The 21545-nt window shown below is 46.6% G+C and overlaps 1 protein-coding gene across 2 annotated transcripts in view; it reads left to right on the top strand.

Annotated features, from left to right (window-relative positions):
• Window positions 1-21545, top strand: part of SPDL1 (spindle apparatus coiled-coil protein 1) — a 230817-nt gene that overhangs the window by 163579 nt on the left and 45693 nt on the right. For both annotated transcript variants that reach the window (XM_082254869.1, XM_082254870.1), the window contains exons 9-10: window positions 19200-19300; window positions 20914-21101. In XM_082254869.1, coding sequence (XP_082110995.1) covers window positions 19200-19300; window positions 20914-21101 — 289 coding nt within the window. The remainder of the gene's footprint in view (window positions 1-19199; window positions 19301-20913; window positions 21102-21545) is intronic.

A 21545-nucleotide genomic window follows, 5' to 3' on the forward strand; every position in this document is an offset into this window, starting at 1 on the left:
CGTGATCGAGTGTATTGTCCTGGCCGCACGTCGGGCTTGAAGCGCCTTCGCCAGAAGTTTGCCCGATTTATTGCCGCAGTCGTAAAAAAGTCGTTGCAAAGCGAACTTGCGTTTGGTGACGAAACCAGTTCCTCCAGTAGGTCCTGTCGAGCCTGTGTAAGTTCTGTCAAAGTTTGCGAGGCAGAGTGCGTTTATGAGCACGTTCTAGCGAGTAAATGCGGGCTGTGAGAGTGGCGATGCGTGCACGGCATTCTTTGTTGCGTTTGCGGCCAGGGCATTAAATACTCCCCCAATAACACACTTATGTGCTGCCCACAAGGTGGCGTGGGTCACATCTGGTGTGTCATTATGGGCAAAATAGTCCCACAGGGCAGAAGTCAGCTCCGAAACATACACAGGGTCGGACAGAAAAGAATTGTCGAGGCGCCAGGTACGGGAGCGCCCGGAGTCGGGTTGCAAAGTGAGGGAGATAGAGATCGGGTGGTAGTCAGATAAAAACATTGGGTCTATCGAGGCTGACAACAGGGCCGAAAGCGCGTTTTGAGAGACAAAATTGTAGTCTATCCTAGAGTATTTGTTGTGCGGGTGCGAGAAGTAAGTAAAGTCCTTCGTGTCTGGGTACAGCGTCCTCCAAGCATCGTGTAACAAGAGATCTTTAAGAAGGGTTTTGATCGAACGTAAGGCTGAATAGGGTAGGGAAGAAGAACCTGAAGAGACATCAAGGAGGGGGTTGAGGGCAACATTAAAGTTGCCACCAGCCACCAGGGTTCCTGATTGGAATTTGGTCAGAAGGAGAAACGTTTCCCGAAAAAAGGGGACCACTTGTTTATTGGGAGCGTAAATGTTCGCAAAGGTGAAAGATTGACCTCGGATGGAGCCCTTAACGAATAAATATCTCCTGTTAGGATCGGCAAGGGAATCGTGGAGAATCAGGGGGCAATTTTTGGAAAGGAGGATGGATATCCCCTTTGAGGTAGAATGGTAGACGGGTGGTTGGGAAATAGCGGTCGTACAGGCGAGGTATGTTAACCGAGCGGAAGTGTGTTTCTTGCAGATACACCACGTCCGCCTTAGCCTGTCATAAAGAGAGGAGGAGCTTGGATCTGCGTTCAGGAACGTTTAAGCCTCTGACATTAAGCCAGAGTACTTTCAGGGATAATCCAGCGGCACTCATGCTGGGGGAATGCACCTGGGGCGTCAGTAGATGAGACGACAGTAGTGTATGCGGAAAAAAAAAAGAAGAAAAAAAAGGAGGGAGGGGTGGGATAAAAAGGCGATCTGGTGGCAAGAGGACCTGCCTACCTGTCAAACATGGATCCGGTAAGGAAAGAGAGATAGTATAGAAATGTGTGTGAGGCGGTTGGATTGAAAGGTGCTATACTAGTAAACACTGAGGGGGTTGGAGTAGTCCCAGCCGGGAGTACGTACAAGAAGTACGAGCAACGGTGGTGGAGAGGTAATCAACCAACGGTGCGCCCTGCCTACAGACTGAAAGTGAGGGGCTTATGATGGAGAATTAATGAGATGTGTCTGTGAGTGCTAACCCGGAGTGGAAGACGTCCAAAGGTCCCTTGCACCAGAAGATCTGGGGCTCCTGGGTGATCCACGGTGATGGGGTACAAAATGTAGAGTGGACATGAGACCTCCAATGGTCACACGGGGAAAAAAGGTACCCCAGGATGAACTCAACAAAATAATAGTTGGAACTGCATTAAAAACCTCAAAACTGCACTGAGCTAAGAGAGAATCCGCCATCCCAGGCGGAATTCTGGAGCAAAGAAGAGCAGAGTCTCCATGACATGTAGCAATAAAGAAAAAAAAAAAAAAACACAACCGGGAAACATACTATAAAAAGTCACAATGGGATCGGCTCCCACGGGGAGAGACCATACCGAGGCGCCGGAGATGGCACCGGGTCGGCATCTCCCCGGTGAGCGGATCCGGCATACAGCAATAACAACCCATAACAACCTCTAACAGGTTGTGGAGTAGACCCCCCACCCCACAAAGTGGCACACATGTCCCCATACCCAGTACCAGTAGTACAAATAATAGAACTACATTACATGGACCCGCACCCAGGCTTCCCGGGGAGCAACGGCTGCAGGGGCAGCATCTGGAAAAAAGGCATAAAAACGAGAAAATAGAAACAGAAAAAGAAAACACAAGCATAAAATACCAGATTTGGAGATAACTTTATGGGCATATACCAACCAACCTACCAGCTCCCAACTCGCCCCAAGAGGGGGCAGCCGCTGCTCGAACCGGTAGGGCTCAAAAGAGGAAAATGAGTCTAGGAGGGTCTCAACCTAGGCAAGACACCCACAGACCAACAGACAAGGCGAGCATAAAGTCCATAAGGAAGCACATGTAGGGGCAATGGGGTCGTCACCTGAAATCAAAAATTCAGCTAGAGCTGGGGGGGGGGGGGGGGGGCAACAGCAGTCAATAGCGGGCTGTCTTCTGCACACAACCCCCAGGTGGGCAGCGTAACCAGGATAGGGGGCTGGGTAGGGCAAAGTGAGGTGACTCAGGACAGTCCAAAAAAAAAAAAACGTGGGAATGTGACCGTTTAAGACGATGCAGAAGACATCCAGCTCGGGCCCATGTGAGGGGCGTTATGTCAGGCAAGCGAAAGTTCCAGGTGGTGAGAGAATGTGCAACAAGTTTGTCAGGCAGGAGGGAGGCAAAGAGGGGGCAAGTGTATGTGATGTGAAGGCGGTGGTACAAATGTACCGAGGGTCTCTCCGGTGTTTTTTTTTTTTTTTTCTCCCTTAAAGTCTCGAAGATAAAAGAGGGAGAAGGAGGACCTCTTGGTGTAGTACAAACGGCATTTGCAGGAAAAAGATAGTAGTGACTTACAGTTCAGCTTCAACTGTAAGTCACTACTATCTTTTTCCTACAAATGCCGTTTGTACTACACCAAGAGGTCCTCCTTCTCCCTCTTTTATCTTCGAGACTTTAAGGGAGAAAAAAAAAACCACCGGAGAGACCCTCGGTACATTTGTCCCACGGGATTCATCTGTCACAGGTTGTATGAGAGGTGCGACATCTAGTGGGTGCACGGATGTTTGCAACCTATGAACATTTCAATTCATTTATTTTTTATTTATTTTTTCACTGATTAATTCACATGCTCATTTTTGGTGGGAGTTCTTGCACCAGAGAATTACCTATTTTCTCTTTTCACTGGTGTTACTACACCCGAGGATACTACAGCACAGACTCTTTATTTCATTATTATTGTTTTCAAGGAAACAAAACCCACCGTTTATGTTTGTTTAAATAAAATTCACTACTTATATTGGGGTACTTCTGTATTTATTTCACATTAGCACTTTTATTCTGTTTATGCACATTTTTTTAGTAGTTGATATCTGGTTACTTACTAATTTCACTACCAGTGCACCTTTCAGAAAATATTTATTTATATTTATTCTTATTGCACATTGAGCACTTTATCACTTAAGAGGTAGCGCCGTATCAATCCTTTGCACATACTTCACTAATCATATATACCATCATAAACCTTTTTGTAAAGTGCTAGTGCCACAGAATATATTGTGCAAACCCAATAAGGTGCTAAAAGGTGCAATAAAGGTGCTAGTGATCACTTAATACACTTCTAATTAGAAAACGTATGTGAACAAAAACGCATATACAAAATAATGTATGAATTAAAATGGAAATTGGTTCCACATATACAAAATAAAGTGCATTTCTAAGGTGCTCAAAGGGTTAAAGCAGTGATCCAACAAAGACAGTTTGTGCAAGGTAGTGAATGATATTGCTTGAATGTCAGGGGCTCCAGTGCATAAAGATGATAATCTTTGCCTCTTACCGGATACAGGTGGGTCACACAGACCCCACAAGCCTGTGATCCCTTTATCCTTTGGTGGATCAAAATATGTTCCAATTGCAGCCTATTCCTGGCCTTGTGCAGCACCTCTTCCTTCAGCCTGTAGTCAACCAAGCAGCAGACTACATCACGCGGGGGGTCCCCTTCTCTATCCCTTGGCCTCAAAGCGCGGTGTATGCGTTCCATATCAATGGGAGACTGCGGGGGCGATCTAGGAGAGCGTTAAATGTGCCCGTGACAGTGGGGGCTAGCATGTCTGGCTCCACTGATTCGGGCAGGCCGTGAACCCGCAGATTGTGGCGTCTCCCCCGTTTGTTCAGGTCCTCGATATGGCGTTGGAGGTCCCTCAGTTGTAGTGAGTGAGAGTCGATGGTGTGGGTGACGGACTGGAGCACCCTATCATGCTGGGCCACGGTCTTTTCCACCTCCTGCACCCGGCCCGTTAAGTTCCGCATTTCCTCCTTGAGGTCCAGGATTGCTGACCCCCAGCGTGTCCTTAACCACTTCAATACAGGGCACTTTCACCCCCTTCCTGCCCAGGCCAATTTTCAGCTTTAGCGCTGTTGCATTTTGAATGACAATTGCGCGGACATGCAACACTGTACCTAAACCAAATTTATGTAATTTCCCCCCCACAAATAGAGCTTTCTTTTGGTGGTATTTGATCACCACAAGGTTTTTTCTTTTTTGCTAAACAAATAAAAGACCGAAAAGTAAAAAAAAAAAAATTTGTTTATGCTATACAATTTTGTAAAGTTTTTTTTCCTGCACTGATGAGGCTGCACTGACAGGCACTGATGGGGTGGCACTGATAGGCGGCACTGATAGGCACTGATATGTGACACTGATAGGTAGCACTGATATGCAGCATTGGTGGGCACTGATAGGCGGCATTGATAGGCACTTTTAGGCGGCATTGATGGGCACTGATAGGCGGCATTGATGGGCACTGATAGGTGGCACTGATAGGCAGCACTGGTGGGCACTCATAGGCGGCACCGATTGGCACTGACGGGCAACACTAATGGGCACTGATAGGCGGCACTGGTGTCTGTATCAGCAGTGGTCCTTTGGCGTATTATCTGTCTGAAATGCTGGACCAGACTTCTAAGAAGGCCTTATCTGATCTTCCCCTTGTAGGGGATCGCCTTTTTGGAGCTTCCTTTGATGACATCATTAAGGGTCTCACGGGGGGGGGCAAGGAGCCCCATCGTAGACGTGTGCCATTCTTTTCGGCTCATAAGAGACCCTATCATCCTTCAGAGACAAGACAAGGGATCAAAGCCCTTCAGGGCTTCCACCTGAGGTTCCAGGAGGACCTGGTCAGGCCAAGCCACGAGCGGGCTCTTCCACACCTGCAGACAAGGCTTTCTCTGCATGAAGGGATGCCCTCACCTGTATCTGGGGTGGGGGGAACGTCTTCGCTGGTTTCTGAGTCCGTGGACCTCCCTGGTACAGGACAAGTGGGTCCACAGTCCTTCTGTCCAACTAAAAGATCAAGTTTGACTTATAGTCCGGAAAGGTTCTTCCCTTCCAACCTGTACTTTTTCCCCAGATCGTTACGGGGTTTCTTTCGGGCAGTGCAGGACTTGATCCTTCAAGGGGTGATTGTTCCGGTTCCGAATTTGGAAAGTTTTCATGAGTTTTACTCAAACCTCTTTACAGTTCCCTGAAAGGAAGGCAAGGTACGTCCAATTCTGGACCTCAAGACGCTAAATTGCTTTTTGCGTGTACAGAAGTTCTGAATGGAGTCCATTCACACAGTAGTGGCGTCCCTAGATCACAGGGATTTATTGACATCAAGGATGCCTATCTTCATATTCCAAAATGTGCCAGTCTCCAGCTCTTCCTCCGCTTTGCCATGGGCGAGGAGCATTATTAGTTTGTGGCGTTACCCTTTGGTCTCGCCTCCGTTCCTCATGTCTTCACAAAAGTGTTGGGCCCGGTGCTAGCATTGTTGCATCAGTGCAGGATCCTGGTGCTGGGGTACCTGGACGTTGTTCTTCTGAGAGCAGAGCCTTCGACTGCTCTGATGGACAACTTGGACAATACTTTGCGAACGCTGAGGGAGTTCGGTTGGATTCTGACCCTTCAGAAGTCTGCTTTGTTTCAGTTCACAAAACTGGACTATCTGGGCCTGACTCTGGATTCGGCCTCAGACAGAGTGTTTCTTCCTCTGGAAAAATTCCAGACATTTCAGGAGGCAATTCAGCTTCTGTTGCCCAGCAGACAGTCATCCCTCAGGGCTTGCATGCCGGTGCTGGGCCTGATGGTATCTACCTTTTTTGAGGTTGCTCCGTTTGCACAGTTCCACAAGAGATCTCTCAAAAAAGATTTTGGTAAAATGGGACAAGAATCCACAGTCTCTAGAGGTGGCTTCCTTTTCCGACACTTCAACAGGAAAAATCCTTGCTCACCCTGTACTGGACGGTGGTCACCACAGATGCCAGCCTGTCCGGGTGGGGAGGTGTCCCTGGCACAGATTGTGCTCAGGAGGTCTAGACTCTGCCGATTTAATGTACTAGAACTTCGAGCAATCAGACTTTGTCTGGATCTTTGAACAATTTGTCTTCAGGGGTGTCTGGCACAAATTCAGTCGGATGTTGCCTCGACTGTGGTCTAGGTCAATCACCAAGGGGGCACAAGAAGTGCCCTGGCGGCTCTGGAAGTAGCTGGCATTCTAAGGTAGGAAGACCGATTCGTTCAGTCCTCTCTGCTGAACACACTGACCGACACAACAAATGCTTTCTAGTGGCTCCGGACTGCCTCGCTGGTCTTAGTACGCCAATCTTGTATGGCTGGTCACCGATGCTCCTTGGAGACTTCCTCTGAGGGAAGGTCTGCTGTCCCAAGGGCCAATCTTCCACCCTGCTTACAGTTTCTGGCTTTAACGGCTTGACTGTTGAAATCCAGGTGCTGAAGGATAGAGGTTTGTCTGAATTTGTGATTCCTATGCTGTTAAAGACTAGAAAATCTACCTCTAGGAAGATCTACCATCATACTTGGAAGGAGTACATTGCATGGTGTGAGTCTTTTGGGGTTCCCCTTTTCCTCCAAGGGAGTTCGACACTTGGCTCCTCCAGTGTAGCCTCTATTGCCGCCGTTGGACCTCAATCTGGTTGTCAGTTCTCCAGAAACCTCCCTCCTAAAATATTTGGGAGGTTCCCCTGCTTACGTTGTCCCAGAAGGTGGCCTTTTTGGTGGCTATTACTACTGCGTGCAGGGTGTCAGTGCTGGCGGCGTTGTCTTGCCGTTCACTTTACCTCTGGTTCACAGAGATTTGGTGGTTCTTCGTCCCTGTCCGTCGTTCCTTTCCAAAGGTCATCTCTGATATCCATTTGAATGAAGACATTGTGTTGCTTTTCCTATGTCCCAGGCCTAAACATCTTAAGGAAATTGCCTTGCATTCCCTGAATGTGGTTCGGGCAATCGAGTGTACCTGGCAGCTACGGAGTCTTTTAGGAAGACAGACTCACTATTTGTACTCACAGATGGACCTCGGAAAGGGTTGGCCGCTTCTGCTGCGATCATTTCCTGGATGGATCAGATTGTGATTCAGGCCTGTTCAATTAAGGGTTAGGTTCCTCCTTTTCCTGTTGACTCTATTGGGGCGCTTAGTTCTTCCTGGGCCTTCCATCATCAAGTGTCAGTGTTTCAGGTTTGCAAGGTGACCACCTGGTCGTCTGTGCACACTTTCAAAAAGTTTTATACGGTGGATATGTTGGCATCTGTGGATGCTTCTTTTGGCCGCACGTTTTGGCAGGCTGTTTAGAGGATCTTGTCCTCTTTGAGGGTGTGTTGTTTTTTTTTTCATGTGAGCTCCAGTTGTTTATGGTTGAGCTCCATGTTACCTGGTTGGCTACAGTTGAGCCTTGAATTTTTTTTCTGGCTGTTCCCACCGCTCATGTTTGACACTGCCTTTGGTATGTCCCAATGGTCAAGAAGAATCAGGAGCTGTGTTCGTCAATGAACGCAAGAGAAAATTGGATTTCTCTATCGTTCATTGACAGACGCAGCTCCATATTCTTCTTGACCATTGGGTTATGCTGCTCCGTATAGGAGTAGGACACTAAGCAGGAAAAATCTTTACCATGGGGCAGTCCCTGCAGGCATACACCCACTCACTCTGCTATAGGATTCAGTTTGTTTCCTGCTAGTTTGGGAGTAGGACCTAGTTGTCGGCTGGGACTTCAGTTTTAGCTTGTCTTTTTTATTTTAAAGGGAACCTTTTGTTAAATTTTATAGCTTATGTTCTAATTGTTAGCTTATGTTCCTGAGAAAACTGCAATCAATAGCCAGACTGGGTTTCAGACTGGATATCCTAGATCCTTAAGGTCTCGCAGCCCGGCCAGCGAGCATGTGCAGGTTATAGCCCAGCGCTAGGCCTCGCCATGACTGAGCCCAAATGGACGGGGGCTGGCCGCGAGTGAAAAACTTAGCCGGGATGCACACGACCTGGTATGAGTCGCAGTGTACCTCTTGGCCGTCAGCACCCCCACCCCGAGTGGAGAGGTAGTGTTCAAGTAGTGGCACCCACCCGATGTCGTTGGTATGGTGAGTAGTGTTCCCCCATAGCTCTGGCGGTCTCGTGGGCCCCTCCCTGGGAAGTTCGAACCCTTGGGTACCCTTCATTGACCCTGGCCTCTCGGTATGTGCCAGGCTCCCCCAAGGCCTCCCTCCCCACCATCATAGAGGTCCCTACCTCAGTCAGCGACGTGGGTCCCTGGGGGGGTGGACGTGCCGATGCCACTATAGCGGGGGGTTACCATTGTCAGGGACCCCCCCCCCCCCCCCGATGTCACCAAACATTTGGACCTCTTAGGGGGTTCTAGAGACCGCATGGCGCGCCAAGGGGGCCGCCATTTCACTGTAGGGTCGTTCAGCCTCATTTTGCAGAAGTTCCCATTTAAATGAATGGGCAGCAATGTTTTTGGGAGTTTCCCATAGAAATGCATTGGGCAGCCATTTTCCGAGTCTGCGAATGCTGGGCAGCAGGGAGCAGCTAGGCCTTTACTCTAGTGATGACCCAGGTACTTCCTCTTCCTGTGAAGATTGTTTTCTCTGTACAGCAGACTGACCCTGTTCTCTTCCATATCGCAAATTTCACCTACAGATCCCCTCCTTGCGGTTGCAGGGACCTCCGGGTCGCAACCTCTGTCTGCCTTAACGACGGTTTTGGAAAACCCGGTGTCAAAATTGGATTTGGTTTTAAAAAATACAGCTAGTAAAAAGCGCCCTATGCACTCCCCTGTCTCTCCTGTATCCTCAGATTCTGAGGTAGATATGGCCGCTGCGGACGCATGTCACCCTGAAGGTTCTGCGTCATTGCACTTGGATGGCGAGAATGACCTATCCTCATCTGCAGCCGCGTGGGAAAGCTCGCTGGTGGAGGCACTTATAGTGTCAGTGCAGGAAACTCTAAAAAATGGTGGATGATTCGGCAGCGTCCGGGACTTAGGTGTTACTTGGCACTCGCACTCGCAAATCCCAGTCCCAGGTTTTCCCTTGTCCGGAACTTTTTGACAAAATTGTCTCTGACCAATGGGGGCGCCTCAAACAGATGTTGGTGGTGCCGAAGCGTTTTAAGAGGCGCTATCCATTCGCGGACGCGGTATCCGCAAAATGGACCATTCCACTGAAGGTGGACCATCCAGTCTCCAAACTGAACAAATCTACCGTGGTCCCATCCAGGAGTCCCCCAGTCTTTACAGACCCTGTGGATAGAAGGATTGAGTCTCTGTCCCACCACTTACATGTGATAGCGGGCTCAATACTTAAGCCGATCTTCGTGATCACTCTGGTGTCCCAGACCATAACGCAATGGGCAAAGTTACTAAAAAGTGACCTAGAAACAGAACAGCTCCCTCCGGGCCTGGCAGAGCTAACAGACCAAATGGTCCAAGCCCTACCATTTATATGTGATGCGTCACTAGATGCAGCCCTGCTTGTAGCCAGAGTGTCCGTGGTGGGGGTAGCTATTAGACGCATGGTGTGGCTAAAAAGCTGGTCTGCGGATCAGGCTTCAAAAAAGGCTCTATCAGAGCTTCCCTTTACGGGGCGACAGTTTGTTTGGATCCTCATTGGATGAACTGTTTAAGGGTCTTACAGGTGGGAAGAGAACTCTTCTTCCTCAATCCTCCAAGGGCAAGTCACCACGTAATAGACTGGGGCCTTATTTTACAGCCTATAGCCAGCTTTTTCGTGCCTCTGGCATGCAGGAGAAAGGATCTAAGCCATTTAGGTCTTCTGGGGGGTTCCAAGAAGACATGGTTGGGTAAGCCGAGAGCAGGCCAATCCAGATCTACAGACAAATCCCCATCTGCATGAAGGGACTGGGGTGGGGGGACATCTTCACTTCTTTCCAGAACCATGGACCTCCTTGATTCAGGAGAAATGGGTCCACAAACTGATCCGATCGGGTTGCAAGATCGAATCCACGTCTCAACCGTTGGACAGGTTATTCCCGTCCAATCTACCTCTATCTCCAGATCGGTTAAGGGATCTACGAGAGGCGGTACAAGATCTGCTGTCGCTTCGCTGTAGGAGAGGAGCATTATCATTTTGTAGCATTACCCTTTGGTCTCGCCTCCGCTCCCAGGGTCTTCACCAAAGTGTTGGCTCCGGTATTGTCATTACTACGACAATGGTGGATTGCGGTACTTGGGTATCTGGACGCTCTCCTCTTAAAAACAGACTCACATGCAGTCCTGTTGGGCGACTTGACAATCACTGTACAGACTCTGCAAGAGTTTGATTAGAACATCAATTTAACAAAATCTGCTCAGGTACCATCTTTAGAACTGGGTTATCTGGGCCTAACTTTGGACTCCACTTCCGCGAGGGTGTTTCTTCCCCTGGAAAAGCTGCAAAAGTTGCAGAGGGCATTTCGTTTGCTGTTATCCAGCAACCTGTCCTCTCTGTGGACTTGCATGCGAGCCTTAGGTCTGATGTTGTCGACCTTTGAGGCGGTTCAGTTTACTCAGTTCCACACGAGACCCTTACAAAGGGAAATTCTTGTCAAGTGGAACAAAGATCCAAAATACTTGGACACTATGATTCGGTTGAGTCACAGCACAAAGAGTCCTCTTCTGTAGGGATGCACCGAATATTCGGCGGCCGAACATTATTCGGCCGAAAATAGGGAAAATGGCACTTTCGGTGTTCGGCCGAATAAATCAAAAGGCCGAATAATTTTGAGCCAAACAATGTCTCACCTTCCTCATTGCGGCTCGCGGTCCTCTATTATGTCCTCTGCAGTAAGTAACCCTCTGATATGTAGGCATGATCCTCTGTAGCTTCCGCCCTGACCGCTCTCCTCATTGCGGCTCCCTGTCCGGCCGCGTAGGGGGGTGTGACGTCAAGCGCGCGTCCCGCCCCCTGCTCCTGACTGGCGGCTCCTTCACACTTGGTCCACGCCCCGCCCCCCTGTTCGCGGCTTTTGGCTCTGGCTGCAGTTGAGGTATGTGATGTGCAGCTGAGCACATTTGGGGGAGAAGAATACGGTAGCTGGCAGCTGCACAAGCATTAGTGTGCAGACTGCCATATATTGTTGCCACTTGCCATGCTAATTATATTAGAGTGCCCTATAAAGTGCCCCTTGACATAAAATGTGGCCATCAGCGTGCCCCTTATTTTATGCTAAGGGACATGCTGATGAGCATATTTTATGTTAAGGGGCACTCTGATGGGCATATTTTATGTTAAGAGCAATGCTGATTTAAATGTTTTGTTTTGCCCATCAGAGTGCCCCCTAACATAAAATGTGCCCATCAGCGTGCCCCCTAACATAAAATGTGCCCATCAGCGTCCCCCCTGACATAAAATGTGCCCATCAGAGTGCCCCCTAACATAAAATGTGCCCATCAGCGTGCCCCTTATTTTATGCTAAGGGACATGCTGATGAGCATATTTTATGTTAAGGGGCACTCTGATGAGCATATTTTATGTTAAGGGGCACTCTGATGAGCATATTTTATGTTAAGGGGCACTCTGATGGGCATATTTCATTTTAAGGGGCACGCTAATGGGCATATTTTATGTTAAGAGCAATGCTGATTTAAATGTTTTGTTTTGCCCATCAGAGTGCCCCCTAACATAAAATGTGCCCATCAGCGTGCCCCCTGACATAAAATGTGCCCATCAGCGTGCCCCCTGACATAAAATGTGCCCATCAGAGTGCCCCCTAACATAAAATGTGCCCATCAGCGTGCCCCTTATTTTATGCTAAGGGACATGCTGATGAGCATATTTTATTTTAAGGGGCACTCTGATGAGCATATTTTATGTTAAGGGGCACTCTGATGGGCATATTTTATTTTAAGGGGCACGCTAATGGGCATTATTTATGTTAAGAGCAACGCTGATTTAAATGTTTTGCCCATCAGAGTGCCCCCTAACATAAAATGTGCCCATCAGCGTGCCCCCTAACAAAATGTGCCCATCAGCGTGCCCCCTAACATAAAATGTGCCCATCAGCGTGCCCCTTATTTTATGCTAAGGGACATGCTGATGAGCATATTTTATGTTAAGGGGCACTCTGATGTGCATATTTTATGTTAAGGGGCACTCTGATGGGCATATTTTATTTTAAGGGGCACGCTAATGGGCATATTTTATGTTAAGAGCAACGCTGATTTAAATGTTTTGCCCATCAGAGTGCCCCCTAACATAAAATGTGCCCATCAGCGTGCCCCCTAACATAAAATGTGCCCATCAGCGTGCCCCCTAACATAAAATGTGCCCATCAGAGTGCCCCCTAACATAAAATGTGCCCATCAGCGTGCCCCTTATTTTATATTAAGGGTCACACTGATGGGAAAATTTTATGCTAAGGGTCACGCTGATGGACCCATTTTATGTTAAGGGGCGAGAGAGAGAGACATGAGAGGACAAGAGAGAGAGAGACATGAGAGGACAAGAGAGAGAGAGAGACATGAGAGGACAAGAGAGAGAGAGTGAGAGGACAAGAGAGAGAGAGTAAGAGGACAAGAGAGAGAGAGTGAGAGGACAAGAGAGAGACACGAGAGGACAAGAGAGAGAGACACGAGAGGACAAGAGAGAGAGACATGAGAGGACAAGAGAGAGAGGACGAGAGAGAGAGGACAAGAGAGAGAGAGAGAGAGGACAAGATAGAGAGAGAGAGGACAAGAGAGAGAGAGAGAGAGAGATAGAGAGAGAGTGAGAGGACAAGAGAGAGAGAGAGAGTGAGAGGACAAGAGAGAGAGAGAGAGAGACATGAGAGGACAAGAGGGAGACATACCAGGACAAGAGAGAGAGAGACACGAGAGGAGAGAGACACAAGAGAGAGACATGAGAGACAGAGAGGTATATATATACGGTATACACGAACACACACTTTTTTTTTATTTTTGAGGTTGGGTGTGGTAATCTTGTGTGAGTTTCCCACACTTTATTTTCCAGGACTTGACCCCTGGACGCAATCAAATAACCCGCGTAGAGTGAGAGGCGCGCGCTTTATGCAGCAAACATGTCAGCAGTGTGGAAGCACTTTAAAGTGTCAGAGAAAGAGGCAAAAACGGCCGTTTGCAGACATTGTTCTGCTGAATTGTCCAGAGGGGGTGCATCTGCAAAAACGTACAGCACTTCAAGTTTAATTTATCACTTAAAATCAAGACACCCCGAACATTATGCAGAGTACGAGAAAGACACGGCTACGGCAACAGCAGCAGCGCAAAGAAAAGTAGCTCCCAGTCCTAGGACACCCACTCCATCTGTGGCTGACTTCTTGGAAAAGGCAAAAATGTTTGCCAATGATAGTGCCAAAGCTAAATGTATTACTACAAAGATAATGGAATTCATCGCATTGGATGATCAACCATTCTCTGTTGTAGAGGATGTTGGATTTCGCAGGCTTATAGACCATATTGAGCCCCGTTACACCATCCCTAGTAGACGGCATTTCTCAGACGTGTGCTTACCTGAGATGTATAACGTCGTTTCAACTAACGTCCATGAGCTTTTGGCCACAGATATTGCAGCCCTCAGCTTCACGACTGATATTTGGAGCTCGGATGTGAGCCCCACTAGTATGCTGAGTTTAACTGCGCAGTGGATCGACACAGATTTTAAGCTACAAAAGATTGTGCTTCACTCACAAGAGTTTAGAGGGTCCCATACAGCTGTAGCCATATCCGAGGCGTTCGCCAACATGTTTGACACTTGGCGTATCGACCGATCTAAAGTGCATGCGGTAGTCAGTGACAACGCAAGAAATATGGCTAAAGCCATGGAAGATAGCAATCTGAAAGGCATACGGTGTATGGCACACACAATTCAACTGGCGGTCAACGAGGGATTGTTGAGTCAGCGCAGTATAGCAGATGTGATAGCGATAGGCAGGAAAATTGTTGGCCATTTTAAACATTCACCGCTTGCCTATGCGCGCCTACAATCTATCCAAGAACAGTTCGAAATGCCACAAAAACGTTTCCAACAAGATGTGAGCACAAGGTGGAACAGTACATATTATATGCTGGAAAGCCTTTTTGCGCAAAAGCGAGTCTTGGCTACATACATAGCAGATCATGACCTGCCCGCGACATTCACCGCACACCAGTGGGTGTTAATCGAGAACGTTCTCTCTCTTCTCGCCCCCTTTGAGCAGATAACAAAAGAGATAAGCTCATCTGATGCATCTGTGGCAGACGTCATACCTTACTTGCAGCATTAAAGCGTCTTTTAAACAAAGAGGCTGAAACAGACCACGGAGTGAAAACAACTAAAAGTGCGCTCTTAGAAGCTGTCAGCACAGGATTTAGTCAGGCGGACTCAGAACCCCTGTACTGCATCGCGACTGTGCTTGATCCACGATATAAAGATCATTACTTGGATGTGGGGAAAAAGATGCGCACACGAGAAATGATCCAGGCCGAGTTGGATTTGGGAAAGCCGCTAGGTGATGGAGACGGTCAGGTGATGCACAGCGCAGGAGATGAAAACAGCGCAGAGAGTAAACGGGCTCGTACTACAGATGAGCCGCGCACAGTCTCGCTGTCTGACATGTTCGATGAGATCCTCCAAGAGAATAACCCATTTGCAAGACAGAGGACAAGTTCGACCGCTCAACAGTTAGATGGGTATCTCTCAGAAGTCCCCATCCCCAGGAGCAATAACCCTCTCGAATTTTGGAGGACCAATCAAGGCCGCTTTCCCGACTTGGCGCAGATGGCACGCAGGTAGGCTACTTGTATGGGAGACATTGTTCGTTTTGAAATGAGCAACTGTCAGAAAACTGCAATAAAATTTTCAACTATTCTGATTTCTGCAGGTACTTGTCTGCTCCATGCACAAGCACCGACAGTGAGAGACTGTTTAGTGCTGCATCTCATGTCATCGATGAGAAGAGGAACCGACTTTCATGTGAGAAAGCAGAGAAACTACTTTTCATAAAGAAGAACCTGCCACTTTTCCTGAAGAAGTAGGCTAAGTAGGCTTATGTCTAGGACAGTTATTCATTTGTTTTGGGTTCATCCACAGTTTTTGCACTATTCAATGCACATTTGTTGTTGTAGACATACAGAGTTACATTCTTTCAGCAGTCAGTTATAGGCCTAACGTAGGCTATTCAAGAAAAGGGCTTCAAAGATGGCCGAAATTTTTTATTTATTTTTTTTACTAATTTATTTATTTTAAGTTATATTGTGCTTTAATATTTGCTGGAATGTTCAAAAATGTTCAGTGTTAAATAAATATTTTGAAATTGTATTTTTGTTATTTGATTTATTTATCTGAAAAGCAACACAAAATAGTAAAAAGCAAATTTTTACCATTTAATTATTGAATTTGTAATGGTGAAAAAATTGTCAAAATAAATGGAAAAAATGCAAAACACCGCGTTCGGTATTCGGCCTTCGGCCAAGCATTTCATTATTATTCGGCTTCGGCCAAGAATTTCATTTCGGTGCATCCCTACTTTTCTGTGGTGGCTTCACTTGTTGGCCCTACGCCAGAGCAAATCCTTCCTCCCATTGTATTGGACCATGTTAACCACGGATGCCAGCCTGCCTGGCTGGAGAGGAATGCTTGGGACGCTGTGTGTCCAGGTGTCCTGGGCCGTGGAGGAGTCCAGACTGCCAATCAATATTCTGGAACTCCGAGTGATAAAGCTTTGCCTGAGTTACTGGACAAATTGTTTGCAGGGTTGTCCAGTTCGGATTCAATCGGACAATGCCACGGCCGTGGCTTATGTCAATAATCAAGGGGACACCAAGAGTGTTTGGCAGCACAGGAGGTGGCCGAGATCCTGAAATGGGCAGAAAGATTTGTTCCAGCCCTTTCCGCCGTGCATATCCCAGGAGTGGAGAACTGGCAGGCGGATTACCTGAGTCGTCAGGTGTTGGATCAGGGGGAATGGTCCCTGCACCCGGAGGTGTTTCACCTGCTGTGTGTCTGGTGGGGGACACCCGATGTCGACCTGTTAACCTTTCGACTCAACAAGAAGGTACAGAGGTTTGTAGCCAGGTCTCAGGATCCTCTGGCTGATGCCACAGACGCACTGGTGGCTCATTGGGGTCAGTATCGGCTGATCTATGCGTTTCCTCCCCTGAAACTCCTGCCGAGGCTTCTGCGCAAAATAGAGGCGGAGGGGATTCCGGTTGTTCTGGTGGCCCCAGACTGGCCTCGCCAGTATTGGTACGCAGATCTGGTAAGGTTGGTCGCCAATGCTCCTTGGATCTGCTGTGTCAAGGGCTGATATCCCATTCTGCTGTACATATGCTGGCTTTAACGGCGTGGCTGTTGAAAGCCAGGTATTGAAGGACAGGGCTCTTTCTTACTTAGTGATTCCTACACTGTTGAAGGCTAGAAAATCTACTTCCAGGAAGTTTTATCGTCGTACATGGAAATCGTACATCTCATGGTGTGAATCGCTAAAGGTGCATCCTCGCCTTTTCTCGGTGGCTAGGATTTTGACCTTTCTCTAAAGAGGGGTTGAACAGCGGTTGGCCTTGGGTACTACAAAAGATCAAGTGTCGGCTTTGGCTGTGTATTTCTAATGCCCTCTAGCTATGCATGCTTTGATTCACACTTTTATTCAAGGGGTTCGCCATATGGCTTCTCCGAGACGATCCCCGTTACCTCCATGGGATCTTAACTTGGTACTGTCTGTTCTTCAGAAACCTCCCTTTGAGAACATTAGGGAGATTCCTCTGCTTACACTGTCACAGAAGGTAGCTTTTTTGGTGGCTTTTACCTCTGCTCAGAGTATCTAAAATGGCGGCACTATCCTGCCCTTCACCTTATCTGGTGGTCCACAAAGATCAGGTGGTACTTCAACCTAATCAGTCGTTTCTTCCTAAGGTGGTTTCTGATTTCCTTTTGAATGAAGACATTGTGCTGCCTTCACTCTGTCCTAAGCCCAAGCACCCCAAGGAAATTGCCTTGCATTTTTTGGATGTGGTTCAGGCAATTAGGGTTTACCTGGTGGCTACTGAATCTTTCAGGAAATCAAACTCTTTTTGTCCTCACGGAAGGACCTCGAAAGGGATTGGCTGCATCTGCTGCGACCATATCCAAATGGATCAGGCAGACGGTGGTACAGGCTTATTCTATGAAGGTTCCACCTTTCCCTGTGAAGGTGCATTCTACTAGGGCTCTGATTGCCTCTTGGGCTTTTTGCCATCAGCGGCAATATTGCAAGTTTGCAACTTGGTCGTCTGTGCACACGTTCATAAAATTCTACAAAGTAGATGGGTTGGCATCCTCGGATGCTTCTTTTGGCTGCAAGGTTTTGCAGGCTGCTGTCTAAAAAATAAAATATTCTCTTTGAGGGTGTATGTTTACTAGGAGAGCTCCAGTTGTTCCTGGTTGAGCTCCATGTTCACTGGTTGGCTAAGTTTAGCCTTTGGGGAATTACGTTCTTTTCTGCATTGTTTTCCCACCCCTCACGCAAATACTGCTTTGGGACGTCCCAATGGTCAAGAAGAATATGGAGCTGTGTCTGTCAATGAACAATGGAGAAAACTGGATTTTTGACTTACCGTAAAATCCTTTTCTCTGAAGTTCATTGACAGACGCAGCACCTGCCCCTCTATTTCTGAGTGGGTTGGGTTTTTTTCCTCTAAACACTGCTTGCAACAAAACTGAATCCTATAGCAGAGTGGGTTTATACCTCTAGGGATTGCCCCATAGGCATGGTAAAGATTTTTCGTGCCTAGTGTCCTACTCCTATAGGGGGCAGCATAACCCAATAGTCAAGAAGAATATGGAGCTGTGTCTGTCAATGAACTTCAGAGAAAAAGATTTTACAGTAAGTCAAAAATCCAGTTTTCTGACTTACCATGAAATCTTTTTCTCTGATGTCCATTGACTGACACAGCACCCACCATTCTGTTGGCTTCTGACACTGCTTGTAACAAAACTGAGTGTCTATAGCTGAGAGTGGGAGTATACCCCCTGGGACTGCCCCATAGGCGTAGTCAAGCTTTTCCCTGCCTAGTGTTCTACTCCTGTAAGGGGGCAGTATAACCCAGTGGTCAAAAATCCAATTTTTTGCATATAAAGGTGACAACTATAATAACCCCTTTATGTTTATTATATTGCGTTTTTTTTAAATTTTGGAACAATTGTGCTGCGGTTGTCTTTTCACTGGAAGTTGTTACTACTTGTTATTTTAAAATAAGGTGTGTGTATGCAGTATATATGTTCTCTTTGATGGTTTGTCATCAGCACTGTACAATACAAAATTGGCTGAAATTTTCCAGTGCACCTATTTGCAATAATTTAACCTAAACATATTAGAGAGTTTTTATGCTGCAAGAACTTGCCAAACTTGTGTTTGGAACTATGGTGTTTGAAGAAGTTGTAAAGTCAAAAGGTTTTTTATCTTAATTCATTCTATGCATTAAGATAGTCTTCTGTGTGCAGCAGCCCCCCCTCGGCTCCCCTAATACTTACCTGAGGTCCCTCTCTGTCCAGCGATGTCCACGAGTGTCTCAGACGTTCGAGATTTTCCCTCCTGAGTGGCCTAAGACACAGCAGCGGCAATATTGGCTGTCGCTGCGGTCAATCAAAGTTGTCTAGCCAATCAGAAGAGAGAGGGGGCGGGGTCAGGTTGGGACTCCATGTCTGAATGATCACAGGGAGCTGTGACTCGGCTCGGGTGCCCCCATAGTAAGCTGAACAGGAGGGAGGGGCCAGGATCACAGAGGAGGGGGACCCAAGAAGAGGAGGATTCAGGCTGCGCTGTGCAAAAGCAACTGCACAGAGCAGATAAGTATAACATGTTTTTTATATTTTTAGGACAAAAATAAGACTTTACAATCGCTTAGCTTTTTCACATGCTAAATGTGTATTTGTTTCTAATATTTTTTTTGTCTAACAGCAAAGTTGTGAAAATACAGCAAACATCAATATGCATGCTGTCCTCCAGAGTGATGATCTCTATTATGTGGACTTACTGAAAATGAAACTTGAGCAGTCCAGGTCTGTGTTCTTTTAAAGTGTGTGCATTGTTTGAACTCTAGCTTGGAATACAGTTTACAAAAAAAATTGAATGTGGCTTAGTATGTGCTGCATGAGCTGCATATTCTGCAGTATATGTGAGACATTTGAGGCAAAAGTTGTATGTTAATAAATTATATGCAAGATATGACCTAAAAAAAAAAAAAACCCAAAAAAACACTGGCCCATTTATAAAGCTTGGTAGTGTGTTTTACACATGTGCCCTTAAGGGTACATGAACACTGGGCTTAAAAAAAAAAAAAAAAAAAATTTCTTTTGGCAGAAAAAATGCTCATATAGAGAGCTTTTGTACACACGTTTAGGTGCGTTTGGCGTTTTTTTTTTCTTCCCGCTAGAAAACGCCTCTCAAAAATGCAATCCAGAGGGGTTTTTTATTTTTTTGCCTCTAAATGCTGAGCTTTAAAATTTTCCTCTAAATGTCGTAATGTGCATGGACACATAGGATAACATTGAACTGCTTGCATGGTGCATGAAAACTGTTGGAAACTGATGTCGGTTTTCCTATCTGTTTCCATGTGCGCCAGTTATGTGCCCTATACACACCTATGTTGATGTCATGTCCGTTTCTTTCCTGTGCAGAAAAAATCTGCACGTGATACCAGTGTTGTGGTGTGAAGGACACATAGACAACAATATTTTTTTTTTTTTTTTTGTTCCCTTGCAGAGCGTGTGCAGCAAAAACTGATGTCTCTGCACCATGGTGTGAACGAGGCCTTAAAGCGGTTGTAAACCCTAATAAATAAAAAAAAAAAAAAAAAAAAAAAAAACCTGCAAGACAAAGGCATAATGAGCTAGTATGCATCGCATACTACTCCATTATGTGTAACTTGCCTTAGAACGAAGCCCCGACACGGACCCCAGGACATCGCTGTGGGCGCTGCCATGATCCCTCGCCGTCTCTTCCGGGTTCGGCGGCTCCGGCGCGGTGATTGGCCGGAAGAGACGGTTCCGGCGCGATGATTGGCCGGAGCCGCGATGACGTGATTTTTCCGGCAAGTTCCCGGCAAATTAATTGAAGGTCCCCCCGGACTTTCAGAGCGCATGCGCCGCTCGCGTGAGCGGCTGCATGCACTGTAAATATCTCCTAAACCATGCCGGTTTAGGAGATATTATTTTTACCTACAGGTAAGCCTTATTATAGGCTTACCTGTAGGTTAAAGTGTCAAAAAGCGGGATACTACCGCTTTAATGAAAAAGAGTTTGTTTGGAGAAAAGGGGCCCAGCTGACCAGCCTATTCATGCAGTGTTGATTGCAGCATTATGCCAACAACACTCTCAGAAACACAGCAGTTTCTACAGCTTGGCAAGCATTTTATAAATGGCTTGTAAAATGCAGGCATGGTGTGGAGTAAACACTGCAGGGTGTCCTGTCAGATTTCCCTACCCACGCAGGGTTTAGCAGATAGTGATATTGTCTCCCTGATCTAAATGGGCCTATAGTCTAAATCCATGTACCCATTGTCAAACTAGCCATATGAATGCATGTTTAATTCCTGCATGACTGTAACTGAAATGTAATTTGACAGTAAATTAGTCAGATAAGTTCAAATAAAAAAATATATTTTTTGTTACAGTAAAGAGATGGAGAAGTTGAAGGATGAATTATCCCTACAAAGGATGAAAGCATTATCAGAAAGCCAACGCGTATTAGAACTTGAACGGAAGCTGTTTACAAATGATAGGCATCTTAAGCTTTCCAAGAGTGAAAACATGAAACTACGTGTCAGCTTGGATGAACTGAGAATGAAATATGAGCCTGATGGTACTAAATATTAGTCTGTTTGCTCCGTATCAGGCTATATAGTTATATTTTATTTTGGCTTACTTTAACTTGCCAATATATCCTTTAGTCCTCGTCTCCAAAACAAAAGGGGAAATTGTACAGCTACAGTGGTGATGGGATAGTTTGCAAATCTAATTTATCTACTTCCTGTGTATTGAAAGTTATGAAAATATCTGTTACTTTGGCATTTCCAAGTGCCTGCATGTCATTGTTTGATATCTGTAGTGTGCCCTGAATACCTGGGAGATGATCTTGAAATAGCGAGTAGCCGTTGTCACTGGCGTTAATCAACCTCCAATGCTCTATTGTCTATCCCTGCAGTGGCAGCATCAGTAACCAGCAGTAAAGCCAAACGGGGGCTGGCCAAAACTCATAACCATGGTAGCTGGTTGTGTTTTGCATAATAGGTTGTCCAAGTATTGA

Source organism: Pelophylax lessonae, assembly GCF_965119305.1.
Source record: "Pelophylax lessonae genome assembly, chromosome: 4".
Taxonomy (NCBI): domain Eukaryota; kingdom Metazoa; phylum Chordata; class Amphibia; order Anura; family Ranidae; genus Pelophylax; species Pelophylax lessonae.